The 25,735-nt window shown below is 46.2% G+C and overlaps 1 protein-coding gene across 1 annotated transcript; it reads left to right on the forward strand.

The window, feature by feature from the left end:
• The first annotated feature begins 434 nt into the window (after positions 1-434).
• On the forward strand, positions 435-25,035 carry LOC144180645 (uncharacterized). The gene is made up of 4 exons (XM_077708953.1): positions 435-708; positions 19,985-20,545; positions 23,887-24,011; positions 24,828-25,035. Exons 1-2 carry the CDS (start codon positions 435-437, stop codon positions 20,245-20,247), a joined length of 537 nt encoding a protein of 178 aa, XP_077565079.1. The 3' UTR covers positions 20,248-20,545; positions 23,887-24,011; positions 24,828-25,035.
• The last annotated feature ends 700 nt before the right edge of the window (positions 25,036-25,735 follow it).

Raw genomic sequence — 25,735 nt, forward strand, 5'->3', positions numbered from 1 at the left:
CAAAAAATAGCCTGCCGTCACTAGAGGATTTCTAAAGTAAAGATGGAAATGTGTTTTCCAGGTACTTTATGGCACCCACTTCTTTACGGGGTTTCAGAGCTCTGGGTATAGTTTCTGCTCAAAATAAGGCTTCCACTCAAGTTACGCATGTGTTTCCGAAACTATCGTAACACTCCTTGCTTGTAAAAAAAAATACCCAGAACGCGCAGTTACGACCCTCACTCGCAGGCGCCCTTGTGTCACCATGCACTCCTGATACACCACCGGATCATGCCATTCGGAGCCACTACGTTCGACCTTTGTAATCCAAGTACCAACCGGCCGTTGGATCACTAAGTGTGGCGCCGCCCATCGGAGAGCAGAAGCGCCGCTTGAGTCCGCGCCCGCTCCCCAACGCCGCCACTCGACCGCGAGGCGGGTCGGGCAGAGAGAGCATGGCGGGGTTCAAAACGCCCGTGGAGCCGCTGGTGCACGCACCACGCGGACGAGAGCTGCTGGACGTTTGGGCGCGAGCCACGACTACGGCTGCGAACTTCGAGGACGGCGGCGGTATGGTGCGATCGATCGCGTTGGGCCCCGCGGCAAGCGAGGAGGAGACGTGTTGCAACAGTTGCGGTGCTCCCACAGAGGCTGGTGGCCCTTCTCTCGTCGCGGATCACTCGCGCCTCGCACCAAGGGATACTTTTAGTCTGGAACAGTTTCACCGAGGTAAGGAATGACGCCTGCTCTTGTTATGATCCGTAATAGATTGGGGAATGCCCACACCAGCATCAACCGCATTTTGACAATATTTTGAACATCTTAGCTCGACAGAGCTGAATGCTTGCCCTTACTCCAATATGCCAAGTTTCCAAAGTTATAATTGAACACATCTTTTGCTTGCACGTACCATCAATTTGAGATTACTGTCACTCTTCGCGTTATTACGAGTGTTCTGATGTACTAAACTCTTTGCAAATTAATTGTAGTCGTTTTATATTGTATTTCTGTTTACATTAAATAAACAAGGGCTCATTACATATTTGGGTTCGGCACATATTTTCATTGGGGACATAATTTGTGCAAAACTAAGCGATATGTATCGTGAAAAATAACCGCTCGGTGTGTATCTCAATCGCACGTTAAAATAAAACCAGATACGTACAGTCGTATTTTTTTCCGTTCTACCTGCAGAATCTCCGAAAAATCATTACATATTACATTACACATTACATAACACAAAGTCGCTACTGTGCCATATGCATTGGGGATTGTTATTGCGCTCGGCTATCACTGAGGAACATTTTAAATTTCGACGGGGAGCTACAAAGCAAACTGCATTTACTGGAGCGCACAGTTGACCGGGAAAACAACTGAGGGACTTTTATGATACACAACTCATTGGGCTTGGCATAAATATCCCCAGTACACGCAGGCACGCGCAGGCAACAAACGCTGCTCGCAGGGCTGTTTAAATTTTATTCCGAGTTTAGTCTTGGTACGATGTGATGCACATTATGTTATATAATTGTCACCCAAGTTCCCTGACTACAAAACAGTGGGAATAGTTACGAAATGTGAAAGACGATTTCGATTTACAGTAGATCAACGCAAATGTTGCTTCTAAAAATTTAAAACGCGAGTGAATATCAGCAGCGTATGCAGAGCTGTGCGAAATATGCATGTAAGGGCAAATAAACGGAGAAAATATTGGACGGGCAGTAGAAGTGTAAAACCAAGGGCCATTTGCGCCGTATATACGTCACTGTTGGAGGTCTATTCAGCAATTCGTTTTTAAAGCAAAAAATTAACCGGACTTCTTTCTTGAGAATTGAGCGTATGTACCATCGAGAGCTGGAATGTGGTCCTGTCACATGATACCGTAGGTAATAGTAATAGTAATGTTTTATTTTCATCTCTTGAAATATACAAATCAACATCGGGTCAGTCCAAGCCATGCAAGGCTTGTCGGGCCGTACCCGACGGTCAGCACAGGCAATAAATGGTATTAGTAGACAAAACAGAAAAAATTTTGCGCGGATATGTTCTTAGGCCACGCAGAGAAGAAATAGGAAATATCTCATCGGGTAAGGAGTTGAAAATTTTTGAGCCATTGTGAGGTCTAACATACGATCCAAAACGTGTGTAGCAACGCGCTATAACAAATCGAGGACTATGTCTGAACGCTCGCACCGGCACATAAGGGGACAAAAAAGAGCTGCACCGGAAGTTTTTTAAAATATTCGTTTGAAAAAACAGGGCATCAAATGTAGGCAGACTAAAAAATAAGTGAAGCAATCAACGTTAACGGGGATATCTACATTGTAGGCCACGCTGAGGTCACTGTTTTTTAATATACAGTTTACTTTAGAACGCCAAGTGAAAGAGCAATGATAAAACAAAGATATCCCATATCTGAGAATGCTGTAAGCGAGCGAGTGTCCAATAAGTTTGCGCGTTGGGACTGGCATGAAGGAACGAACATTATATAAAACGCAAGATACCCCCCGAAGCTTGTTACAAACGTAGTTCATCTGGGTGTTCCACGTCATGTCGCTATCAAAATATACACCTAGGTACTTCACGCTTGTCGATGATGATGATGATTGTAGTGTTTAACGCGCCGACGCAACGCAGGAGATGAGGCGCGCCGTAGTGGAGGGCTCCCGATTAATTTTGACCACCTGGGGATCTTTAACGTGCGCCGAAATCTCGTACACACGGGCGTTTTTGCTTTTCGCCTCCATCAGAAAAGCGGCCGCCGCGGCTGGGAATCGAACCCGCGACCTCGTGCTCAGCATTCACGCTTGTCGAGAAGGGAAGAGTAATACAATAGGAATCTTTACACCTTGAATTATGGAGTAGAATCGGCGTACAGTCAACTTTTTTTTTGTGAGGATTACGGAAACACACACATTTTGTTTTTTTTTGTGTTAATACAAATACCGTTGTAGGAATACCAATCCATAACCGCAATTGCATCTGTTTGAAGGGAGTGAATCGCTGAACTGCAAAGAGAGTGAGTAGACAGAAGAACAGTGTCGCGTGCATACTGATACAGGCGACTCCTTGTTGTGACAGAACCCAAATCATTGACGTACACGTTAAAGAACAATGGCGATAAAATATACCCCTGTGGCACTCCTGATTGCAAAAAAAGTTTGAACTCGAGAAACCGTTTATCCGCACAATTTCAGCCCGTTTGTGGAAGTAGTTTGTTAAAAGTTTAAAAAAAGGACCCCGAACACCTACAAGTTCAAGCTTTTGAAGCAACAATGAATGAGAAACAGTCAAATGCTTTGCTGACGTCCAGGAAAAGAGCACAGGAGACGTCATTATTATCGAAGGAGGAATAAATATGATCACAGAACTCTTCTAAAAGCGTTGTAGTACTCTTTCCTGCCCTAAATCCAAACTGAGAATCTGAAAGAAGGTTATTATTTTCGAGAAAAGGACTCATTGTACGAAAAAGATGCTTTCCTAAGATTTGTGCGATACAAGGTAGGATAGATGGCGGTCTGTAATTCTCAATCGTTTGAAAGCTTCCTCCTTTATGGAGCGGCTTGACCAGGGCGATCTTAAGCTCGTCAGGGATGAAACCATGTTTCATAAAAGAATTGAGCATAAAGATTAATACGTCGCATAATACGCTGAAGTTTCGCTTAAGTTCAATCACGCAAACACCGTCTATTCCTGGCGCTTTTTTACGCTTGAAACTAAATATTATGTCATGCAAGTCAGCCCAAGTCAAGGGAGGCAAGTATGCCGAAGTGACGTTGCTATTCAAAAAACGCAGCGCTGCACCGGGGGAAACCTGTGACCGATTTGAAGGTTTCGAAAAGTGCTTATTAAAGTCATGCACGGAGTGACCTAGATTACGGAAGTGCTTTGAAATTGTAACATCGATCGCCAGTTCTGTTTTCCGGCCCAGTAACTGGTTAATGGTTGTCCAAGTTTTCCTGGGGCAGAATCGATTCTCGTAGAAGGATTTGTTAAAGTATGAACTTTTTGGCGGTCTCACCAGGATTTCGGGACACGGCGTCGAGTTTCGAAAAACTGACACCACGTGGCGTAGCGACCTGGAGACACAATTCCTTCTTTCTTGTTCTCTCCCCCGCGGCGCGAGAAGCAGGGCCTTCACACAGGGTCTATACCCGGTTACAACTTAAGAACGGCACCTCGCGCCTCATCACCGCAACCGGCTGTTCCTCCGCTCGGCGCAAAGAGTGCGTTACTGCGAATGTTTTTGGAAGCACAAAATAAAAGAACCCCCCAAAACAAAACAAGTAAACTTATAGTTCTTGGGATTTTAAAATTTCAATGTGAGATACATTACCATAACTACCGTGTATCAAAACGTAAAAATATTATAAAAAAAATGCCATTCCCAGTCAAAACCCGGTGCAAGAATAACAAAACAGAACATTATTAAGAAAAAAATAACAAAGTTCAGTTTACTTTTTATGGCTTACGTGTTGTATTTTACACACGTATGCATTATTCACTAGCTTTGAAATTACGATGTGTTAGCGTATAGTGGCCTCTTTGCTTCACGCATTGTATTTTTGTCCCCACATTTTACACCATCTCATTCTCCAACATGGACGTCTCGTACGAGGTCGAATTTTTGGCGGAGCATGACTACGCAGTACCACCTGCAGCCGCATTTGTTACTGTTTCTTCGACTCCAGATTCTTCGTCGCGTTTGCGGTCTGGGGCGAGTTCACCGCCCCCTCAAAGCCCATCAACGCCGAAGCATCTGTACAGGAAGCACTGCAGCGGCATTGTTCTTTGTCGCTACGTTCAGCAGACAGTTTTGAACGTCTACATGAAGCTGCGAGGGGAGCACCAGCACGTTGGCGTGAAAGAGACTTGCCGCAAGACAAGTGAGTACACCGGTGTCAGTTTTCGGAAGATTTTGGACATCAAATCCAAAGCGAAGGCGACGGACGGGAAGCTGACAACACCTTCGCGGAAAAGGCCCGGAAGCGAGAACCGCAAACGCCGCACTGCGATGTATGACAGCTTCACTTTGTGCGCGCTGAGAAACATTGTGCACGACCTCTTCCGGCGCAACGAGCCTCCTACTGCACAGAAGATTGCGGAAGAATTTCGGAGGAGTGAGCATCTTCCCAGCCTTCGAACGTGACCCATCCGCCGCCTCCTGAATGACATCGGCTTCGTCTTCAAGAAACGCGAACAAAACTCGATGATGATCGAGCGTCAGGACATGCTGATTTGGCGGCAGCGGTACCTTCGTCAGGTCGCTGAGTACAGGCAGCAGCACCGCAAGGTGTTCTACACAGACGAAACTTGGGTAAACGCTGGCCACACCGTGACGAAGGCTTGGAGGGACGATACAGTGAAAACGTCTGAGGACGCTTTCCTGCGTGGTTTGACGACTGGGCTCAAACAGCCATCCTAAAGAGGAGCGCGGCTTTGTCACCCACATCGGCAACGAGGACGGCTTTGTTGACGGCTGTCTGTCCGTCTTCAAAGGAACGAAGTCGGGAGACTATCACGAGGAAATGGACGGCGAGCATTTCGACGCTTGGTTTGACTCTGTTCTCCCTAAGCTGCCCCAGGGTAGTGTTGTCGTCATGGACAACGCGTCCTACCATTCCAGGCGGCTGCAGACTGTCCCGACCATGTCCTCACGCAAGCCTGACATACTAGCCTGGCTGACATCAAAAGGTATCCCGTGTGATGCAACGATGACAAAGAAGCAGCTTCTAGAACTGGTGGCGCCAGTGAAAGACCAGTTTGTGAAATTCAGGGTTGATGTCGCGGCAGAAAAGGCTGGGTGCGTCGTTCTGAGGTTGCCACCATACCACTGCGAGTTTAACCCCATCGAGCTGATCTGGGCGCAGATGAAAGGTGAAGTTGCTAGGCTGAACACTGACTTCAAGATTGACAGTGTGCGGAAGCTCCTCATCACAGCAGCTGAGAATGTTTCTCCAAGCAACTGGGCCAAGGCTGTTGAGCACGTCATTGGCATTGAGGACAAGTGCCGAGAGGCGCGTGGGTTCAGTGACCATGTGGAGCCAATCATCATCAGCCTTGGGGAGGAAGACGACGACAGCTGTGGGAGTGCAGATGACGACCTCTCGGGCATCGAGCAAATGGAGTGAGGCTTACCATGCTGCAGTCTTCAGCTCCGAAGCTCCAAACGGCTCTTTTAAGAGCCCACCAAATGTTGAATAGCGGTCTGGCCTACAGCGAGCTTGCCACCTGTGTATCCTCCCACTATGTTTGCTTTATGCAGCAGAATTCAACTTCTTTTCTGGAACAATACCAAGGTTGCTTACATGGCTGGTCAACAATGTAGGGCTGAGGAACATGAAACATAAACCTAAGGGGGATGGTGACACAATCTTGCAATATTGAAAAGACAATCTTGTATAATTGAGGCAATGCTCTGTAACTTTATGCTCGGCTGCCTTCGCCTACCTATCTTTGTGGCCTCACGCTCAAATCTTTCCTTAAAATATTTTCATGCGGCCACGTCTGCAGTGTTGGTTTCAAGGTTTCTAGTGGTCTTGTTTACCTTTTCAACGAGTTGGGGTTTGTGAACAGCGTCAGGATTCGTTATCCGGCGATTGCTGGTCTTTCTTTCCACACGAGCCAAACTGATTAATATGGAGAAAGACACTAGTCCATGGTCAGAAAAGACGTGTGACACCGCATCTAGCCACCCACTGCAAGAAGTCCCTGGTAACGCAGAAGCGGTCCTGGTGAGCTTGAGACGTGCCACGCCGCCATGTGTTGCGGGGCGGCACCCCACTGACGTCCCGGGTCCACATGGATCGTATCACTGTCCCACAAAACGAACATTAGTGTACAAGCTTAGAGCGTCTGGCTCTGCTCTCCCTTGTCACTGACACTTTACGCAGTTAGTATCCCCTCACAAAGAAGAAATACATTTCCCGTTACATTATGTGGTACTGTTTGCGGGGAAGCAAACAGGTCAGTACGAGCTTGCGCCTTGTCGGGGGAATGCACGCAAAGAAAACAGAAAAACTTCCCGCTCATTTTTGCATCGACCAGGGAGAAACCACCATCTGCCCAAGCTTGCAGTAAACAATTTTAAGGAAGTCTCTTTTTTTTATAAGAATGGCTGTTCTGCCTGCACGACTACATTTAGCAGGCTAATTTACTGTCGAACCAACAAATTTTTTGACGTTGCTACCATGTGTGCCCTGCCTTTCCACAATACACTCTTCTGCCCTTGGAACGAATGCCAACATATTGCAACAATGCACAAGATAAGCTGAATACTACCAGGGCAAGGCTGTCAGATTAAGTTATCGGACTGCCTGAAACTTTCAGCGACAAACTTCAACGAGAGGACTGTGCCTCGTGGCAGTACAGAAATTTTTTTTAAATGGCTGCTACGATAAGTGGCTGCTGTACAAAATGTGCTCATGTCGTTTTGTTCTCTTTGCGTCTAAATTGTGGCGTTGTGCCTGATGAATAGGAACCTTCTGCGCATAAGCTTGAAATTGCCTTGCAGCATTATGTTACCTGCAACCATATTTCTCGTTGTTTGGTGATTTTATTTCATTTGAAACTGCTGGCAATGAAGAGTTGCTGAGGTGCTGAGGCAAAAAACGACTTGTATAACAATCTCACTAAGCCCCTTTGCACCGGAAGCATTTGGAAGTACGGTATAAGGGAAATCACTGCAGTGTTCTAAGTGGCATCATATGCTACTTATGTGCTTGAATGGACTTCTCATGGCAGCGCCACGTATGGGATGTTGTGTTTTCGCTGAGGATGTGTACTTTTTCCTCTGACTACAGGTGTGCTTTTATGTGATTTCAAGTCAAAGCTTGCAGTGTAATTCAATGTATGTAATATGTAATTAAAAAATTACAATTTACGGTGCAGTTGCAATTTTTCAACACATCCCTGACTTGGTGTCGTGTTGAATGGTATCAAAAAAGCAGCCGTTGCTATTTTTGTGCATGTAGAGTACACTGCTTATAACGAAAGCATGTATAATAATCTCAGGCTCATTGTAAGACACGATAAAATGTGACTCATATTACGGGCATGGGGAGGTCATTGAATACAACTTTGTTTTAATGTGATAAAGAAGACCGAGTTTCAAGTTTGTCGAAAGTGCCTCACGTATATAAATAAGCAGCTGAATAGAAGTGTAAGCAGCTGTTTCAACATCTGGACTGTAAAGCATACTTCAGAAAGAAATGTGAGATATCGAGGTTCTCAGCAGTGCTTTATTGTGATAATGTGGAGGAAACATTGAACAAAACTGTGTACGGGCACTGTGAATGTCTTCATACACCTGTGGTAGTGCCCTAGTGGTAAATCCAGATGGAAGGCCTGCAGGGAATCACCTGTCGCACTCTGCATTCTGTTGTTCAGTGAAGCTCCATGTCAAAACCACACAACACGTTTTAGCCCAATTCAGTTTGGGGGGGCGGGGAGGAGGAGGAAGCGCCTGCTAAGGTTTCTGGGTTCTAACCTTTTCATATTTGTAAATTGGTACCTCAAGCTCGTGTCCATGATACCTCAAGCTCGTACGCATGAGTATGCCTGCCAGTGAGACTATCTGCATCATGCCCTTGTTTTGGCACTTGAATTTGCATAGAAGACACTACAACTTTTCATTCATAAACATTTCAGCGCAAAAGGGAATAAAAACAAATGCTGTTTATAAGTGGCGGTTCTCTAGCCAAATTATAAGTGTGAATAATTCACTCTCACATATAATTAAGAGAAAAGCAAACTTTTTTGCTATTTGGCCTGCGATTTCTTTGAGCTTGCCCCAGCAGATGTAAATTTTAGCAAATGGGCATAAAAGGGTGAGCTGTAACTATGACGCCAAAAAATTTTCCCTGTACAGGCATTTTCCCCAGTTTCGTAAAATGACACTCCAAATGCCGTGTGTTAGGGCGTATAACAATCTGAAAGAAGTGATCGAAATAGCCTGTTATAACCTACATTGGCGTTGTCAAAATCGCAATTACCATGGCAGCTGCGAAAGAGCATTTTTCAGGAATGGAGAATTTACCATCCATTTCGAGACTCGATCAGAATCGCAAAAGCGCTTTTTCCCAAAAATGTGCAGCACCGTGAAGCACGGTTTTTACGCGCAGACACTTCATGGTCGCTTCCTGTAGACCGCAGGCTTTCTTGTCAAGACTGCGTAAAAAAACGCGTAACAGTGCTATATTAAGGACAGTCGTAGAAATGACGGCAGTGCTTAGGCAATGCACATGTAAGGAGCAATAACCAGGAATAGACAGTAATAAACTCACGCGTGATCTGAAAGGAGCAATTCTGTTATTTTTTTTTCCTTTTTACAAACAACGCGCTACCTATGTGCACCTCCGATTGGCGTGGCTTTTGTGCACACATTACTAAACACAAGAGTGTTTGATGCAATTGTTATTAACCATCAGCATAATCTAAAAATCTGAAATCGTTCTCCGCGTCGTCGTCAAACACGCATAATGTTGCGTACCTCGCGAAATTAATGTTTTCAGCACATCGAGTACCTCACGTACGCATAACTGCATCGATCTTTGTAACATAGTGAGTCATATAAATTAATGACGCACTCGCTCTTTTACGCCCTATATTAAAACTTATTTGTTCATTCGTATGTCAAAATTACGAAATCTCGCGCCGTTCACGAATAGGTGGGGTGAGGTGTGGACAATCGATCAGTTCTGAAATGAGACACGCAAGATAAACAACCGATAGCAATCACCGCCAGCGCACGCACACATTAACCACACCGGACACGAGTCGTTTCCATGACTTTTAGGACTTAATCTGCCTATAAATTACTGCCGTGACGACAAACAAACTCGGTGAGAAAAGCAGATGATGTCACGAATTTACCGCGATCCTCTTTCAAAACGCGCGCGCACTGTCGTCACGGGTCCGGCGCTTCGGCGGAGTGATACACTACATGAGGTGGTGCCGTTCTTAAAGGAGTACTGACACGAAATTTCTCGCTTTCAGTTTTTATGCTGTAAAGAATACCTATGGTCCCAGTAATTACGAAAATCGAACCGAAAGGCGTCAGCCACCAACATATAATTAATTATAGCACGTTTATTGCAACCACTTTCAAATTCGGTCGCCGCGCGGGAAAATGGCCGTTCGAAGGAGAGCCTGCAAGCGGACTGCCTGACGTCACGGTCTCCGTGACGTCGGACCGTGACGTCATGGTCTCCGTGACGTCAGGGACGTTCGCTGCATCGTCTGCTACGGATTGCACGCGGTTCACACTAAAGCGCTGGACACATGTACGATTTGTACACTCGATTCGCATGCGATTGATCGTTACGACTGTCACCACGACTAGTCGTACGCGTGAATTTGAGACACATGACCCGATGCGTGCATGCGATGCGTCGTCGGCGTCGCTCCGCCCACCGTTTTTGCTCCATGGTCAACTACGACTATCGCTGAGCTGAATTTGTAGATCCCGCGCGTTTAATCGCAAAAAATGGATAAAGCAGGCAATCGTGAAGCGTTTCCTGCCTTCGGAAACAGTTCGCGCACACGCCGGCCGCGCCTGCCAGCTCGGACACTCAGCGGCTCGATCCGGCGCAGACCACGGTAGCAAGACGGTAGCAACCGCTTGTCGCTGCTCTTCTGAATCAATCTGATCGTTAAAATGAAGTTCCACATGCGAGAAAGTAGGTGTTAGTGTGGTGAAAAATTGTGCTTGGGATTGTTATCAGGGCTTATTTTAAAAGCGGCGATCAGATATCTGCCGCGATGCAAGCGTATACGCTGACCGGCCCCCCGCGGCGCGCGGCGGGCGGTGCGCCGACCGGTCGAGAGATGGCAATACCTGCGCGGAAACGTGAAGTGCGCACTTCGCAAGCCTTGCTCACAGCGGTACCGCAGCCAAGCCAAACCTCCTATCGAAGCGAGACCGCCCACAACAACAGCGCAGGCTATTGCTTCCGGTTCCGGAAACAACTGTATGACGTCATGCTGAATCGGCCGCAAAATCGCGGATAGCCTGACGTCACACCCTAAGCGATTTCGCTAGTGCTGCCGATTTGTAATAGTTCGCGGCCAGGGCAATTAAAATCGATTTTTGATGCGTTTCCAGCCTCGGATCGCTCCAAAAATTTCTGTGGGTAATCTGTACAAACTACTGAAGCCAATTATATCGTTATTTAGGCCTCTAAATTTGGTGTCAGTACTCCTTTAAGTTGTAACCGGGTATAGCCGCTCGCGACGGTTTCCCACAGAGGCCAGCTTTTCGCCTTTGAAATTCGCCGAACCAGGAAGGGAAAAAAAAAAAAAAAAAACAGGAGGGGAGCCCTCACAAAACGACCCCGCATGGGCTGCGGTTCCCCCGTGTGGACGAGGCTCGTTTATGGGCCGGGGAGGGCTCGCCCCGCTCAGACGCCTGCTTTTTTCGTGGCGCTCGTGCCGCATTTCTCACTCGAAGGAAAGAGCCGGGTAAAATTTTCTTTCGACTTGTGAAACAATGTGCGCTAGTACGTATCGAGCAGGTTCGGGTCAAATGCAGCGTCGCTAATGAGTTAACTTTTGCCAGTGTTCGTCTTGTCGTCTGCTACGGACGCATCGTCTGCTCACCGCGCCGCTCGACCAGCCCGGTGCCCTGGCTATTTCACGGAATGAAACGTGTTGTTGGGGGACGTCGGTTCCGAAAGCCTTTCAGGTCCCATGGGTCGCCTTTTCGACATTATGGGGTCATCTGTTCAATTTGTCACAGGGCATTTTTATTTCCTTCCGCTTGCATGATACTTGTTCGCACTTGGCACATCCCGAACTTTTTTTTTTTTGGCTGTTGAACAACTTGCACAAATTGCGTTGGTACATGGATTCGTACATTAGAATTAATCAGGTGTCTGATATGTGGGACGTCTTTTGAAGGCGCATGCGATTAAACGGAACGAGCTTTTCTTTTTCTGCTCGCTTTTAATTTCTACTCGCGAAGATTCACACCCGAATTCAGGAAAATTATTTTTCCTACGCTAATATCTGCATCGACAAATATTTTGCAGCACAAAAACATTTTGCGTTATTGTTGTTGCAAAGCACAAACGGTAGAGCAAGATCATAATCTATTATTTCGGGGTTCATAAAAAACCAAAAAGCAAATGCCTCAACCCTTACCTACTTTGCGTTAAGGTTGAGGTGCAAGTATACTAATATTATGAGTAACGAAAAACAAAGAAATACGCAATTAACGCGACAGTGCCGAAACAAGCAGATGAGCATATGCAAGTCTTCGGCAAGTAAAAGAAAAACACGTTATGAATGTTTTCTATTGCGTGGGACGCGTCCGCTGAACGGGCTTTCCGGTGCCTCCAAAGCTAAAAAAGACGCACGCCGGCCCGACGAGAACGCTTCCGAAAAGAGCACGTGCTGGATCGACTTGCACGCGCTAGCCCCTGAGGCAGCTTTGCTCAAGAAGAGAAAGGTGCTACTGAATGCGGGTAGGTTCTTCTTTTCTTTTAGACTACACTAAAATATTTTAATGCTCCCCGCCTCAACCACCGGCCAGTGTGCGACATGATCAGTGAACAATATTCTTGGACTAGCGCTCTTACGTGAAACGCCCTGTCCTTCATACTACCTGAAATGGGGTATGCTACCGTACTGTAAGTAGTATATTTTTATTTAGAGTACGTTCCCCGGGTATGTGCCGAGTCATAGTCACGAGGAGAAGGTAAGAAATTGGCTGCGTATCTGGTTGCTTCGCTGCAAATGTATACCATAGCCTTCGGCCGCCCCCGCCTCGTAACATCCTCCCCTCTCCCCCTCAGGCTGTTCTTCTCCCCCTGCCTCCCCCATAATTAATGCAATTGAAGTTTGATGAATTAGATTCAATTTTCCCTCGTTTTCTTGGTTCGCGCGCCACCTGTTGGGACCTTGTAACAGCGCCACCTGTTGGGACCTTGTAACAGCGCCTCAAAAACCTCACCCCGCCTGGGTTCCTGGCTTCTCTACCTACGCTTCCAAGAGCTGCTGAGGTATTCGTGAACAAGTGCCACTCCCTAACCAAAGCTGATCTGCACCACCTCATTTGGTTTTGCCCCAAATTAACTCGCTATAGAAATTTCTCTGCCCCCACCAACGATCCCCGATAGCCATAGACCCTCACTCCGTGGGCACTCCCATCCTTCACAAAATTGCTGTATTCGCAGTCACAAGCGGTCTAGCACGAGCAGTATAGAACGGCCGGTCTGCTCCCCTTCCTTACCCATTCCTTTGATCCTATTCCCCAAGCAGGCCTAGGGCCAGCCTTGCCCCAAATAAAGGTTTCTCTCTCTCACTCTTGAGGAGTCATCTTTCTTTTATTATTTACTTTTATCTGGCCTGTTTTTGACACCGTCTTTTACCGAATTTTTATTAAAACCAATCGCACGTCTATTTTTGAATAAAAGAACGCTGCTGCGGCCAGTTATGCACTAATATTTTGCCTCAATTATGCCTAATGCTTTTTAAAGACGATAGTCTTTCTTGGGCTACATATCTTTATTTGGCGAGCATGAAGCGCAGATGTTAGGGCGCCCGCCCGGTGGACGGGACCGATTCAGCCACCGGTCCAAAAGTTATAATTATTATTAAACAAGACGCTTATATACGCAATTATATATGCAAAACAGTTCCAAACTTCTAAAACTGCCAAGATTTGTCATACATGTCCCAATAATATGGCGCGAAGGAAACCCCAGGTACATTTGAGGCAAAATGTAAGCACATAACCGGGATTACGCGCGTTCTTTTAAATAAGAATAGACGTGGCCTTGGTTTTCACGATAACAAATTTAAAAACGAGGCGTTAAAACAATGTTTTGACCAAAAAATACAAAAAGAAGCTGGCGCCCGAGCCTCGAGCTCGAGCGCAACCCCAAGCCGAACAGAAGCAAAGGTTCCAACAGATGGCGTGCGAGCGTTGCGGCGCGGGAAAAGTGGATTTAATTTAGCTAACCTCCATCGCGTCAGACGCGCGAGAAATGAGAGGGGGGGGGGGGGGGGAATGTATGAGACGGCAGGGGCCGCAGAAGACTATCGCCTTTCGACGACATTTGCAGCGAAGCGAGCAGATACGCGGCCAAGTTTTTCTTCTGAACACTATTGGCACATAGAAATATATGCACGCCGCCAGGTTCAGTAGCTTGGGACGGTTTTGCCTATATATGCTCCTTGTTCCAGCATTGTTTCATGTTTGGCCCAGCGGCTGAATCGAGTGACAGACGGACAGATAGACAGACAGAAAAGAAAAAAGGACGATTGAGAGTGCACGTTCGGCAACTGGACACTAATGCTTTCTCAATCACTGTATCATAAAAAAGTGCTTAGGTGTCCTCGGAATTTACACCTAGGAAAGAGAGCTGCAATTATTGTGTGTGGCACCGAAGGGTGCACAGAAAAGGCACAGTTAAAGGAGCCATGAAGACAAAATACAAGTTGGGTTTATTAGAAAGACTGCTTAGTCCCGATAACAATGATACCAATATCATCGCAATCTTCGAACAAATAACGGAGATATTAACGAAAACGTGTGAAGCCGTGGCGACCCCCTAGCCAATTTCCCGCAACTTTTCAATGACGTCACGGAACCTTGTTTGTGCGATTGGCGGCCGCCTAACTGACCTGTCGCGACGACACATGACCGGACGTCTGTAATGGGGCCTCTAGTTTCATTTGACCGCATCACTTGAATGCTAACGTGCAGTTAACGCACTGAAAATTATGTTTTATTGTTGGCCCGTGTGACGTCATTCTTGCTCATAACACGTCACTGTGGCGCAAAATTTGAAAGTTTTTAAATACTTCTTGCTTTTTTTTCGTTAAAAAACATCTTTGGTGGCTGTAATGGAGCTGAGTGAGATACTGAATCCTAGTTCTTTCAAACTAAACGAAGTTGTCCTTTCTCTTCATGGCTCCTTTAAGAAGCTTGGTGCGCAAGCTTAGCAATAGACGTCTTTTTTTGGAAGTGCCTACGTTTGAGCAAGTTTTATTTGTTACAAGTCTTAATAAAAACCACTTGATGCACCGGAACCGTTTCTTCAGCTCATTTACACAAAGTTTCATGAACGACAGCATAAAGCTTTAAGAGCTGCATAATTTGTCCCTTTCGACGTCAGTGTAACATTATATGTGCCGTAACATCGTTAAATATCTCTTTTTGCGCAGATGCAAGGCGCCACACAAGGCGGCAAGAAGCTGCTCTTTTTGTGACTTTCTGAACCCTCGCCCGCGCCCCTAGAAAAAAATAAGATTCATAATAATTGGTATTGCCTAAAGGAGTTAATAAATAAAGCTCTAAAAAATCTCAAATTCTGACCGAAAACTTTCAAAGCATAAACACAAACGATGCAATCAGTGCGTAGACAGTCATCCATAACCTAATACCTACGCAAATAATAAGTTGCCGAAAGTTTCACACAAATAAGCACACAAATCCGTTCGCAGAAAAGTTGGCGTACGAAAATGTCGGTGCACCGGAATGCTTGCACCGTAACATCCCGCATTGAAATGCCCCAGTACATCGAAATGTCCTAGACCCGTCTAAAATGGGCCGTTCATGGGCGTCTAAATAGTAGTAACTTGGAATCCCAAACATCAATTCTCAACATTGGGGTTAATTTCAGGTGCAGCACTACCATTGCGTTCGTATAATTCACGACACTTTAACTGTAACAGTGTGCTGTAAATGTATAATTGCTTCCATTTCGGTTAAGCGCCATTGACATTTTCACGTATATGCATGCTTCTTACGGCGTCGTTTATACTTTTTATAACCGTTTTTAACGCATATCAGTTTATAACTGGTGCTATTCCGATTGAAGCGCCTTGGAAGCAGGGGAGCGCGGCCACAATTTTATTATTTACAATTAACAAAATATCAAACAAATTCTCTAGAGCGCACACAAGAATGAGAAAATTCGCAAAGCTTAAAGGCAACAAATATTGAACAAAAAGCTGCGGGAAAAAAAACTGCGAAACTACGACAATATACTGGGAATTTTTCAAAAGGATGAAAAACAATGAATTAAACTGGAACACACCTCTAATTATTATATTCCCTCTCGTAAAAAGCGTTTAAATATCATTGGGATGAATGGTACATAAATTGAATAAAATAACAATTAAAACGAAAAAAAAAAAACAACGAACATTGGTGAATCTAGAAAGCGGCATTCGAGAAAACCATTTTTGATAAAACGGACGCCGCTTCGATGTAATAGCGTTAAAAAAGCGGCGTTCGTTCAGCTCTTGGCAACCCCCCTTGCGCCATAATTTCAGTCTCAGGAACTTGAAGATGGTGCTTTATTTTTATTTATTTACTATTTATTTCATACTTCCCGCCTGAGTGCCAGGCCTTAGGCATGTGTGGGAATAGATATATACAGTAACAAGGACGGCATGATTACCTGTATACATAAGAAAAACAATACAGCAAAAGAAGAGAAAAGGCTAAACAGATTACAAATACATTCATACTAATCCGTATGTAAAAAAAGACAAAATGGCATACCTGCGCGCAAACATATACGTTTTACACCCTTTAACGCATCACTGCAGGAAACCGTGCGGATAACCGATTTTCACATTTGACACCTTACTAACATAGCGTTACTTGCCACCTCAGAAAAAACAAAGAAAACGAAGAAGCAAAAACTGTACACAGTAGCGCGTGTGGACACGTCGTAGGTCCTTCAGGCACAGTTCTTGTGCTGGAAAGTCTTCCCCCCCCCCTCACCCCCCCCCCCCCCCGCGAAAAAACCAGGGGAGCACGCTTTGTTCGCTCTGCGCAGGCTAAAAATGAAAGGGGGGGGGGGAGGACAGTCAGCCAAACCTTTTCAGTGGCAGCAATTATCTCCCCCACTTCCTTGGGATAAACCAGGGGAGCAGGCCTTCTTCGTCCTCGCGCACACTACCGACTGCCTCTTTGTTACCCTCCCTGGTTCCGCTAAAGAGAGGCGAGGGTTCGGGTGGAGACGGTCCTCCTCTCCACTCCTTCCAGGAAAAAGGAGGGGGACGGGGGCGCCACGTAGCGCCAGTTTTTCGAAGTTTGTGGCAATACGCCTCACCCCGGCCATGAAATGTGTTGCAGGGAACCTACACAAACAACGTTGCGACAAATCTACAATAAAGGGTTTGTAGCCCACAACCTGAAGTACTCAAACCCGGGAGTCGTTTTTTCTATCTGTTTTCTGAGCGCCACAATTTTGTGTTAACTAGTGCGGAACGACCTGAAATCCAGCCTGTTCTCATACGCCGCAGCAGAAAAAGTTTAGACGGCCCGGGAACCTCGTGAGTTAGTCGTACAAGCCCAATATTTTGCCACGGCGTGCCGCTAGAGCCGTGCTACGTATATCCCGGATTTGCTTTTTCTAGCTGTCTTCGTTATTAAACGGCGGCCGTTTCTTTTTTCTGCCCCATTCAGTTACGCCCCGGACGGGCGAAGCGCCGGGAGAGCGGCGCAGGCAGGTTTCCGCGGCGCGTGTCCCGAAATCCTGGGGATGGCTGTAACTTTATTTCGCATAGATCTAAACAACATCCTCAACTCGGGATTAGAAGAGTGCTTACAGCGCGTCCAAAGCGCGTCGTTCTGTAAAAAATCTTCCCTATAAAAATCAGCTGCGGATTTATCACATTTCACTATGTCAAGGATAACCAGCTTCTGCGCAGCAAGATGTGTCCTGTTCGACTCCGGAAAGAAAAGATGACAACCGATGAAATAATGGTCGGCCAGTTTCTGCTTGATAACAGCGGCGGTGACTTCAGATATGGGCGCTCTAATGTTCACGTGGTCAAGACATGATGTTACAAATTTGTCACCGAGGTACTCTTCCCTTGTGGATGCAGATATGGGAGGTTGAATACCCCATCTTGCCAAAGTATTAAGATAATCGTACACAATCGGCCTCGAGGGTGACAAAGTGTCGTGATTGAAATCTCCGACTAAACAAAGAATAGAATTCACAGAAACTGATTGGATAAAGCTTTCAAGTTCAGATAAAAAACCTTGGCATTTTGTGCCGGAGGTCTGTACACGGCTAAAAGCGTAACGTCGAGCGCAGCCGAAGCAATGTTTAAGCCAATGCATTCCGCTGCGCTAAACAAGGGCTGCAAAGAGACCACCGGCCTGTCTTTGCGTACAGAAACGAGTACCCTCCACCCCTAGCTAGTGGACGTGTAACAGAATATTGTGAGCATTCGCGACCACGCGACCACAAGAAAGTGTACGACTGGCACCTGTAGCAAAGAATTCGGTCAGGCACAGCGTCGCGCCTTTCACCGACTGCAGACACGAAGCGGCGATGCTCCAGCTTTTTATCCACGCAGCGAAATGGCAGCGCAGACAGCAGTGCCTCCAAGCGTCGGTGCCCTGTCCTGTGATGAGTCAGCACGACGCATGCGTATGCAGGGTCTGGTTGTCGGCTTGCTTCAGTTGTTCTTCTCGGTGTCGACAGGGAAATTTTCATCGGCAAAGGGTGATACCTGTAGCAAAGAATTCGGTCAGGCACAGCGTCGCGCCTGTCACCGACTGCCTATGGTCAAGGTGCTATGGTCCATGTTCCGTGCTAATATTGTTGATGTGCCGTTTGCACGTACCAGATGCAAACTGACACTTCTTCGGATAAAGCAGATTTTGTTAGTAATCGGGTGGTTCTCTACAAAAAAAAAATCTTTTTCGAGCTGATTGATAAACACTTGGCTAAAATGGAGGGTGAGGGCACTTTTACTTTAGGGAATATACCTTCGCATGAAATCCTAAAACTAAATTCAAATTTGGGGCTTTTCTTGTAATTGGCCTGTAGCGTTGCTTGACGCCGTTCCTGCCGCTCGTTATCATGCTCCTGGGTAATCGCACACTTGAGCTCCTAATGCGTTATTTCGAATACACAGGGTCTTGTAAGTCTATGCTAAGCCGTTTTTAAATGTTAAAGTTTCACGCGTACAAAAGGCGCGCCGTAGTGTATCGCCATACAGATTCATTTAGACTACATGAACCAAAATTTCGACACACGGAAGCTTAGTTTCTCACCTCTAACAAAATAGCTGCGGCTTAGATCGGCTAGGCCCGGTTATGCAAGGGAAAGCAGCCAAAACACCGTTTACCAACCGAGCACTAAGGCTAGTCGAAAGTTCTGTACTGCGAGAACTCATTACCATCCTTTCGTCAGTTGCCGAATCCGTCAAAGGTGCGGCGTTACATTGCCACCCCTAAAACGCGTCGTTCTCGATTTTGTGCATCCTTCTCCTGACGCTTAGCACGCCGAAGTTTCCGTTCCTCACTTGGTTAAGCCTGCCGCTCTGTGCGCCCATACCCAGGTTTCAAAATTTACGCATTCCCAAGCCGTGCGACACCTGCCTGATGGCCCGACGCAGCCGGCGGCTGTCGGTGCAGCGGCAGGCAACTGGAGTTATCAGCGATAATAGTAGACTGCATGATCAGCCCTGGGCGAGCAGACCGTTATGATCCTCCCTGTTCCTTTGAAACTGTCCTGACATGTCGAACCACCTGCTGTTTTGAACCCTGCGACACACTGCAGCAGCAATGATTTCTCCTTGGGATATCATCGATTCCGAAGCGCTCTAATACGTTGCAAAGTGGGGCATGCATACTGGGGCGACCGGTTCGCGCAGAATCTTACTAAATATAAACTCCGCATCATGTGCTCCAGTGCCAAGAAGCAAAAAGGCGTGTCCAGCCTGACACAGAGCCATTCACCTGTTCATTTTAAACTCCAGGGCTGTGATTAATCAATTTTCCAGCTCTTTATACGGATTATACGAAATCACATAACAATTTGCAGCAGCAAGCTTGCAGCCTTGAAGGGATACGGGATAGGGCAGCAGTGTTTCTTCGTAATTTGCTGTCCTTCACACGGCGAGTGTTCAATTATTTTCTCCCCTTTTCATCTAAAATGTACGCTGCTTTAGGGGCCGAGAGCAATCGGAGCTGAATAATAACGAACCGCAAATAATTCCACATAGCACCAACGTTGTTGTGCAGGCGTATCGGAGGACCCGACACTGGCTGTGCTACCCGACCTGATCACTTCTTGCGTCGCCGACGAGTCAGCCGCCCGTCCCGCCGATTCTTCTACGGCCTGCCCCTGGAGCACGTGCCGACACCGCGCCAAGGTGGTCGGCCGCAGGCTCCGCTTCCTCTGCGACAGCCTCGACAAGAGACGGCTTGCACACGGCGACCTTCCCAGTACTTGCTCCGTGCTTGCGAGTACTCTCGAAGTCAAGTCATCGGTGGCTATGCCTTAAGGGTCGTGCACATGAGCGGAGAAGCACGCGTCTCTGCACAGGTCTCCACCCCGAGAACCGGTTTGGCATCCGGATGGCCCGCCGCACCGGCCGAATACAGCCCGCTAAATATTTTGACGCGCCGCATCGGAAACCGGATCGCTCGGACGGACATGTGTGCCCCCCCCGCTTCATTCAAAGCCAAGTTCAGTGCTTTTCAGCGCTCGCTGTTTTGATAATCACGGTGGCAGTATCACTTGCTGTGACACTGCGAGTCACTCAACAAGGCAACGTCATCACCAGATCTGAGGTTACTGAGGTAATCTCCATTAACCCTTACTACCACCTGTTCGAAATCCCATGTCCTGAATACGTCTTGTAAACATGCTGTGAATAACACCGGAGAGATCGTGCCTCCTTGTTTGACGCCCTTCCTTTTTGGTATTTTACTGCTCTCCTTATGGAGGATGATGTGGGACCACTGTAAATATCCTCTAGTATCCTTACATAATGCTCGTCTACACCCTGGTTCCGTAATGCCTGAAAGACTGCTGATTGTAAATGTAAAAGAATAACTGAGGAAGATGGGCAGTACCTAACGGAAACTCATACAGACCACTTTATATCATTGAGGGTAATAATAAGAGAACGTAATGGGCATTGGGAACTGCGCATTATGCAAACTATTTCGTTCTACTGTCCGGCGAGTGGTAAAAATATCTTGAGATGCAAGGTAGGGCACCGTAATCTAAAACTTGGCATTGCAGTTTTAACGACCCGGAGCCAGTTCGGGACGATTCCTTCGATTCGTTTCAGTTCGGGTAGAGTTCGAAAATAACGAAAAAAATACGGTTCTGGTTCCGAGAAAAAATACGGATTCGGTTGCGATTTTCGGTTAGGTTCCGGCTCGACACGGGTGCGGAAGAAGCTTCGGAGCCTCGCGGTGTGTGGCACGCCGAGGAATTTCTCGGGCCGGTGCAAAGTTGTTGTCTTCACCGGCTAATTAAAGGGACACTGAAGTGATATGCAAACATTGTTGGATTACTAGCGCAAATTGTAGTCCGGAGTCCCCAGGCCATGTTTCGACCACTCTGGGCGCGTTTACACGATTTTATTTAGTAGAAAAATTAATTCGAAAATGCTGTCCTCCTCTCTTTACGCTCGCCCATTTTCTGTGGCGTTTTCGTGTGACGTCGGGAGGAGCCGAGCTCGCAATTGGCTGCGCTACTGCACGGCTCCCCGGCCTTTCAGACAGAGTCAGTCGGCCCAGTGTTTCGTCCGCCGGCCGCGGACGGGTCGTCGCAATTCGTTCGCTCAGTTGAAACGAAGCCAGGACACGTTTGTGAATGGAAGAATGTGCCTTTCTTTACTTGGTTAGTTTGTACACTGTATCTAGCTCCAAGTCAAGGTCGCTTCACACAAGCGCTGCACAAGCGCACATGCGACGCTTCGCTGACTGGTACGCCAGTAGGAAAATATAAGGCCTATTGAAGGCGGGAGAAGAGTCAGCAAAGTCAATATAGGTACTAAGGAAATAAAATCAACTGATATTTTTACCGTACAGCGTAAAACTAGGGTGCGGGAAGCACTTTGTTGCGCTGGGCGAACAAGCACAGCGGCCAGCAGCGCGACGCATCTGCGAACGCTTTTCCGTCTAAGAAATGCAATTGGTAGACGTGAGATATTGTGGAAACTTGGGGGATGCTCACTGCACGAGCGCAAAACAACAAATAGTCACCTAAGCTGCCTGGAATGCTAAAACCAAATAGAAATGTAAATTGGTTATACATTATATACTTTATATTTCCAAGGTCGGTAGAGCTCGCCCGTCGCCGAGTGGTCTGGAGCGCTAGGTATGTCATTGCAAGTGTTTTGCAGGTCACAAGTTCGAATCCCCGCAGGTACGCGCTTTTTTTATAAGTTAACGTTTTCGTTTTCCGCCGATGTTTTCTATACTGAGTTTTCTATAGGATGTTTTTCTATACAATGTTTTTCTATACGATGTTTTCTATACGATGTATTCTATACTTTTTTTGGGGGGCCGCAAAGTTCATTGCTCCACGAACTAGTTCACAGAACGCGCTCAGGCTGGCACTGGCGCGCTAGCGAGTTCTCGTTACCGTGCTGTTGCCATAAGCACCGACTGCTTGCAGGCAGTGGGCACAGGCCAGAATCAACAGACCCTTGGCCTGGTGGGAACACCCTTTTTACGATACAGGCATGAGTGAGGCAAGCTCCAAATATGGGGGAAAAGCGCATGGCATTTGAGCGTCTGCGGGGACGCGGACGGCGTTCATGCACTGCGTAGGCCTCACCTAGTGAATGCTGCGATTCCAAGCCGTCCTGCGAGGCTTATCGTATGCATTTTACAGCCGACAACATGGCAGAAGCGCGGTACCATGATTACTGAGATATTGAGAATGCCCATCCAACAACGCCATCGGTTGTGTTTTACAGAACCGAAAGTGAAACTTGTTTGACTGCTAACATTGGGCATCGTCCAATCACGGTGCTCCCTCCTCCCAACGTCACAGCCTTAGTTGGTGCGGCCGCCGACAACCGCGCATGGTAGTTTTTCTTCTTTCGCGCTTTGTAAAATAATGACCGATTTGTCAACCGGATAAACGATGTAAAGTGTGCTAATTTGAGCCAGTCTACGCAGTGCAAGCAAAAACGTTAGCTTGACAAATTCACTTCAGTGTCCCTTTAACAAGATCGTACGCTAGTAGGCGTTCTATAGGTTGATCGCCGACGTGGTTGGATGGGATCGGGTAACGAAGGCCCTCATGTCGGACATTTTTTTACAGTTTGCAGAACATTCTACAAAAATTAACAGTTTAATTAATAGCATAGTTTTTCACGGATCTGCCGGGTTGCACCGATCTCGTGCGACGCGGTATCAAGACAGGAAATGCGCTTCCCTCGAAGTGCTAGCACAGGGCGACTGCACTCGCCAAGCGGCGGGCTACTGAAGTTGCTCGTGACAAAATGAGAACTCTAGTCATTTGGAGGATCTGCTGAGTAAACTCAGGGCAGCGAGCATCACACTGAATACGGGGAAAGCGCACATAGCGCGATTTCAAGGTCAAATTCCTGGGTTCACGTTGAGCGGTGGCTCCATCGAAACGAACGTGGAGAAACTCTAGGCTTTCCTGGATTTGTCCATGCTTACAGATGTAGGCGGCCTGCGCCGCTTTCTGGAAACGGCCACTTTATAACGGTCCCTCATTCCTTCTTTCGCTAAAATCGAGGCTCCCCGTAGCACGGTTGTTGGGCAAATCTGTCGGATGGAATTTGGGCTTTGCGACGAAAGTGCGTTTCACAGAGTGCCACGAGCAATCGCCGAGACAGCGCTTCTCAGGTTGCTTGACCTGAACCGGGAATTTGTCGTCCAAGCGTCCTGAGTTGGGGGCTGTCCTGCTTCGAAAATACGATTTTAAATATAATAATTATTTTCTAGACAAAATAAGGGTTATTTTGGCAATAAACCAAAACACATGTTGTTGTAAGCAAGCATAAGCGTTTGTTTGCTATCTGTAGCCATGTTTTTCAGATAGTTAAAAAGATATTAACGTGGTAATAGAAAGAAGCTAAGCCAGCTAGAAATTTTATGGGATTCTACGGCTTAAAATACCTTTATCTGCTTATGTTTCGTTTTAGGTATCAAGTTGGCATTGCACCCAAGCGGGGGAACTAAGCAGGAGGCCGAAAGGTTTAAAGGAACAGAATCAGAGGCCATGAGAGCCGCAGAAGATTTCGACACAGTTAAGAAGAAATGGACAGATGTGAGTATGTTTTATTGCAGGAATTCATAGCTTGTGTGTAGTGTACGCGTCTGTTAAGATGACGGAAGTTACTAGAGTCAAGGGGTATTGTTTCTTACCTGATTATTCTTTCAAAAAGTATCGTTTCTATGGTGAAATGTGGCATATAACATGACAGGTTATTTGGCTTTTTTCTCACTCATTTGTACAGAAATTGTATTCTTAAGGTTAAGAATTGATCGATAGTACATGCTACTTCACCAGCTACCAAAAATTGTTACTGATCTTTAGCAAAGTGCATACAAATTAAAGTATGTTCTTTCTCAATTTTGAAAGAGCTCTATATAGCAGGATTTCAGCAGTGCAAAATGCGACATTGACAGTGAGAAAGACAAAAGCTGCACTTGCTAGCTGTCTTTTTTACTGTCCATGTCTGATTGTGCACTGTTCACATTAAGGATTAGCTTGCTCGTACACTCATGCTTCTGGAATATATTACAGGACACTAGATTTATAATGGCAGCAACACCTGTGTGAGACAAGTAGTTTATCTCATAAGGCAGTCCGTACGTTTCTGTCGGGAACAAAGCATAATTTATTTATAGAGTATCTACTGTCTCATGATAGGGAAAAACTGGAAGCTACTCTTCGTAAGTACAGTAGTTAACTGATTATCTGAATACTGAAAATACAGACACGCTCGATAGGATGTTATTCAGCGACTCCATGCTTTTCGTTTGAAAGGCATGGAGAAAAGTATGAAATTAATACAGGTACTTTGTGTGCTCGCCTTTAATAATCATCTAAATAAACATATTTTCTTGCTTTGTTTTTCAGCTGCTCGGATAAAGCAACGTTGTTGGACAAAACAGCGCACCGAGGAAACTGCAGAAGTTCATTTGAGAATGATTGTGATCTCAAGCTAACCAAGTGATATGTAATATAAATGTTCTCACTACAGCCTCAAAGTTACATTGGAGTAGCTGCACAAAACAGTACACCGAGAAAACTGGACAAGCTGATCTCAGAATGACGGTGATCTCAAGCTAACCAAGTGATATGTAACATACGTATTCGCAATATAGCTTCAAAGATGCTTTTGCCGTTGTCTGTCTTGTGTTTTCACAAACAAACACACAGATTGTGTGCAACAAAGATGTTCGCAAAAATATAGTTGCACAATACTGGTGAGGAGTGGCAGTCATTATCAGAGTCAGTGTCTATGCACGGAGTTGCCTGCACGCCACTGCACAATTTGTTCTCTTTTCTACTGTGTTTCCAAAGCCTATGCTAATTCTAAAACTACAGTATTCCCATCATATTTATTTCCCTTTGTAACTGTCTTAGATTGGTAATACATTGTTGTCGAGCACAGGAAGTTTTGACGAAGCATTGATGTGGTAGATAAAGATCAAGCCTTGTGTACACTCTGACTGGTCATTTGACAAAAAAACTTACTGCATTCATTATTAGTTTACCACTGTACCTCCGTGTGTACCTATTATGAGTTAATTGCCGTGAGGCAGCCAAATGGATGTAGAACAAGGTAAACCGGTCGAGAAGAAGCAGAAAAAACAGCAATTTTTTGTTAAAGTTGAATTACAATAAAGTAGCTTGTGGCTTCAAACCATTAATGAAATACCGAACAGAGTGTTACGACGATAAATGAGCGTCTTTAAATTTTATCGGAACAAACTATTTCTGCATCGCGCTGTAACTGTACAAGAAGGTCGCATATTGTGGTA

Source organism: Haemaphysalis longicornis, unplaced genomic scaffold (genome assembly GCF_048455015.1).
Source record: "Haemaphysalis longicornis isolate Haplotype H1 unplaced genomic scaffold, Haemaphysalis longicornis Haplotype H1 scaffold_4, whole genome shotgun sequence".
Classification (NCBI taxonomy): Eukaryota; Metazoa; Arthropoda; class Arachnida; order Ixodida; family Ixodidae; genus Haemaphysalis; species Haemaphysalis longicornis.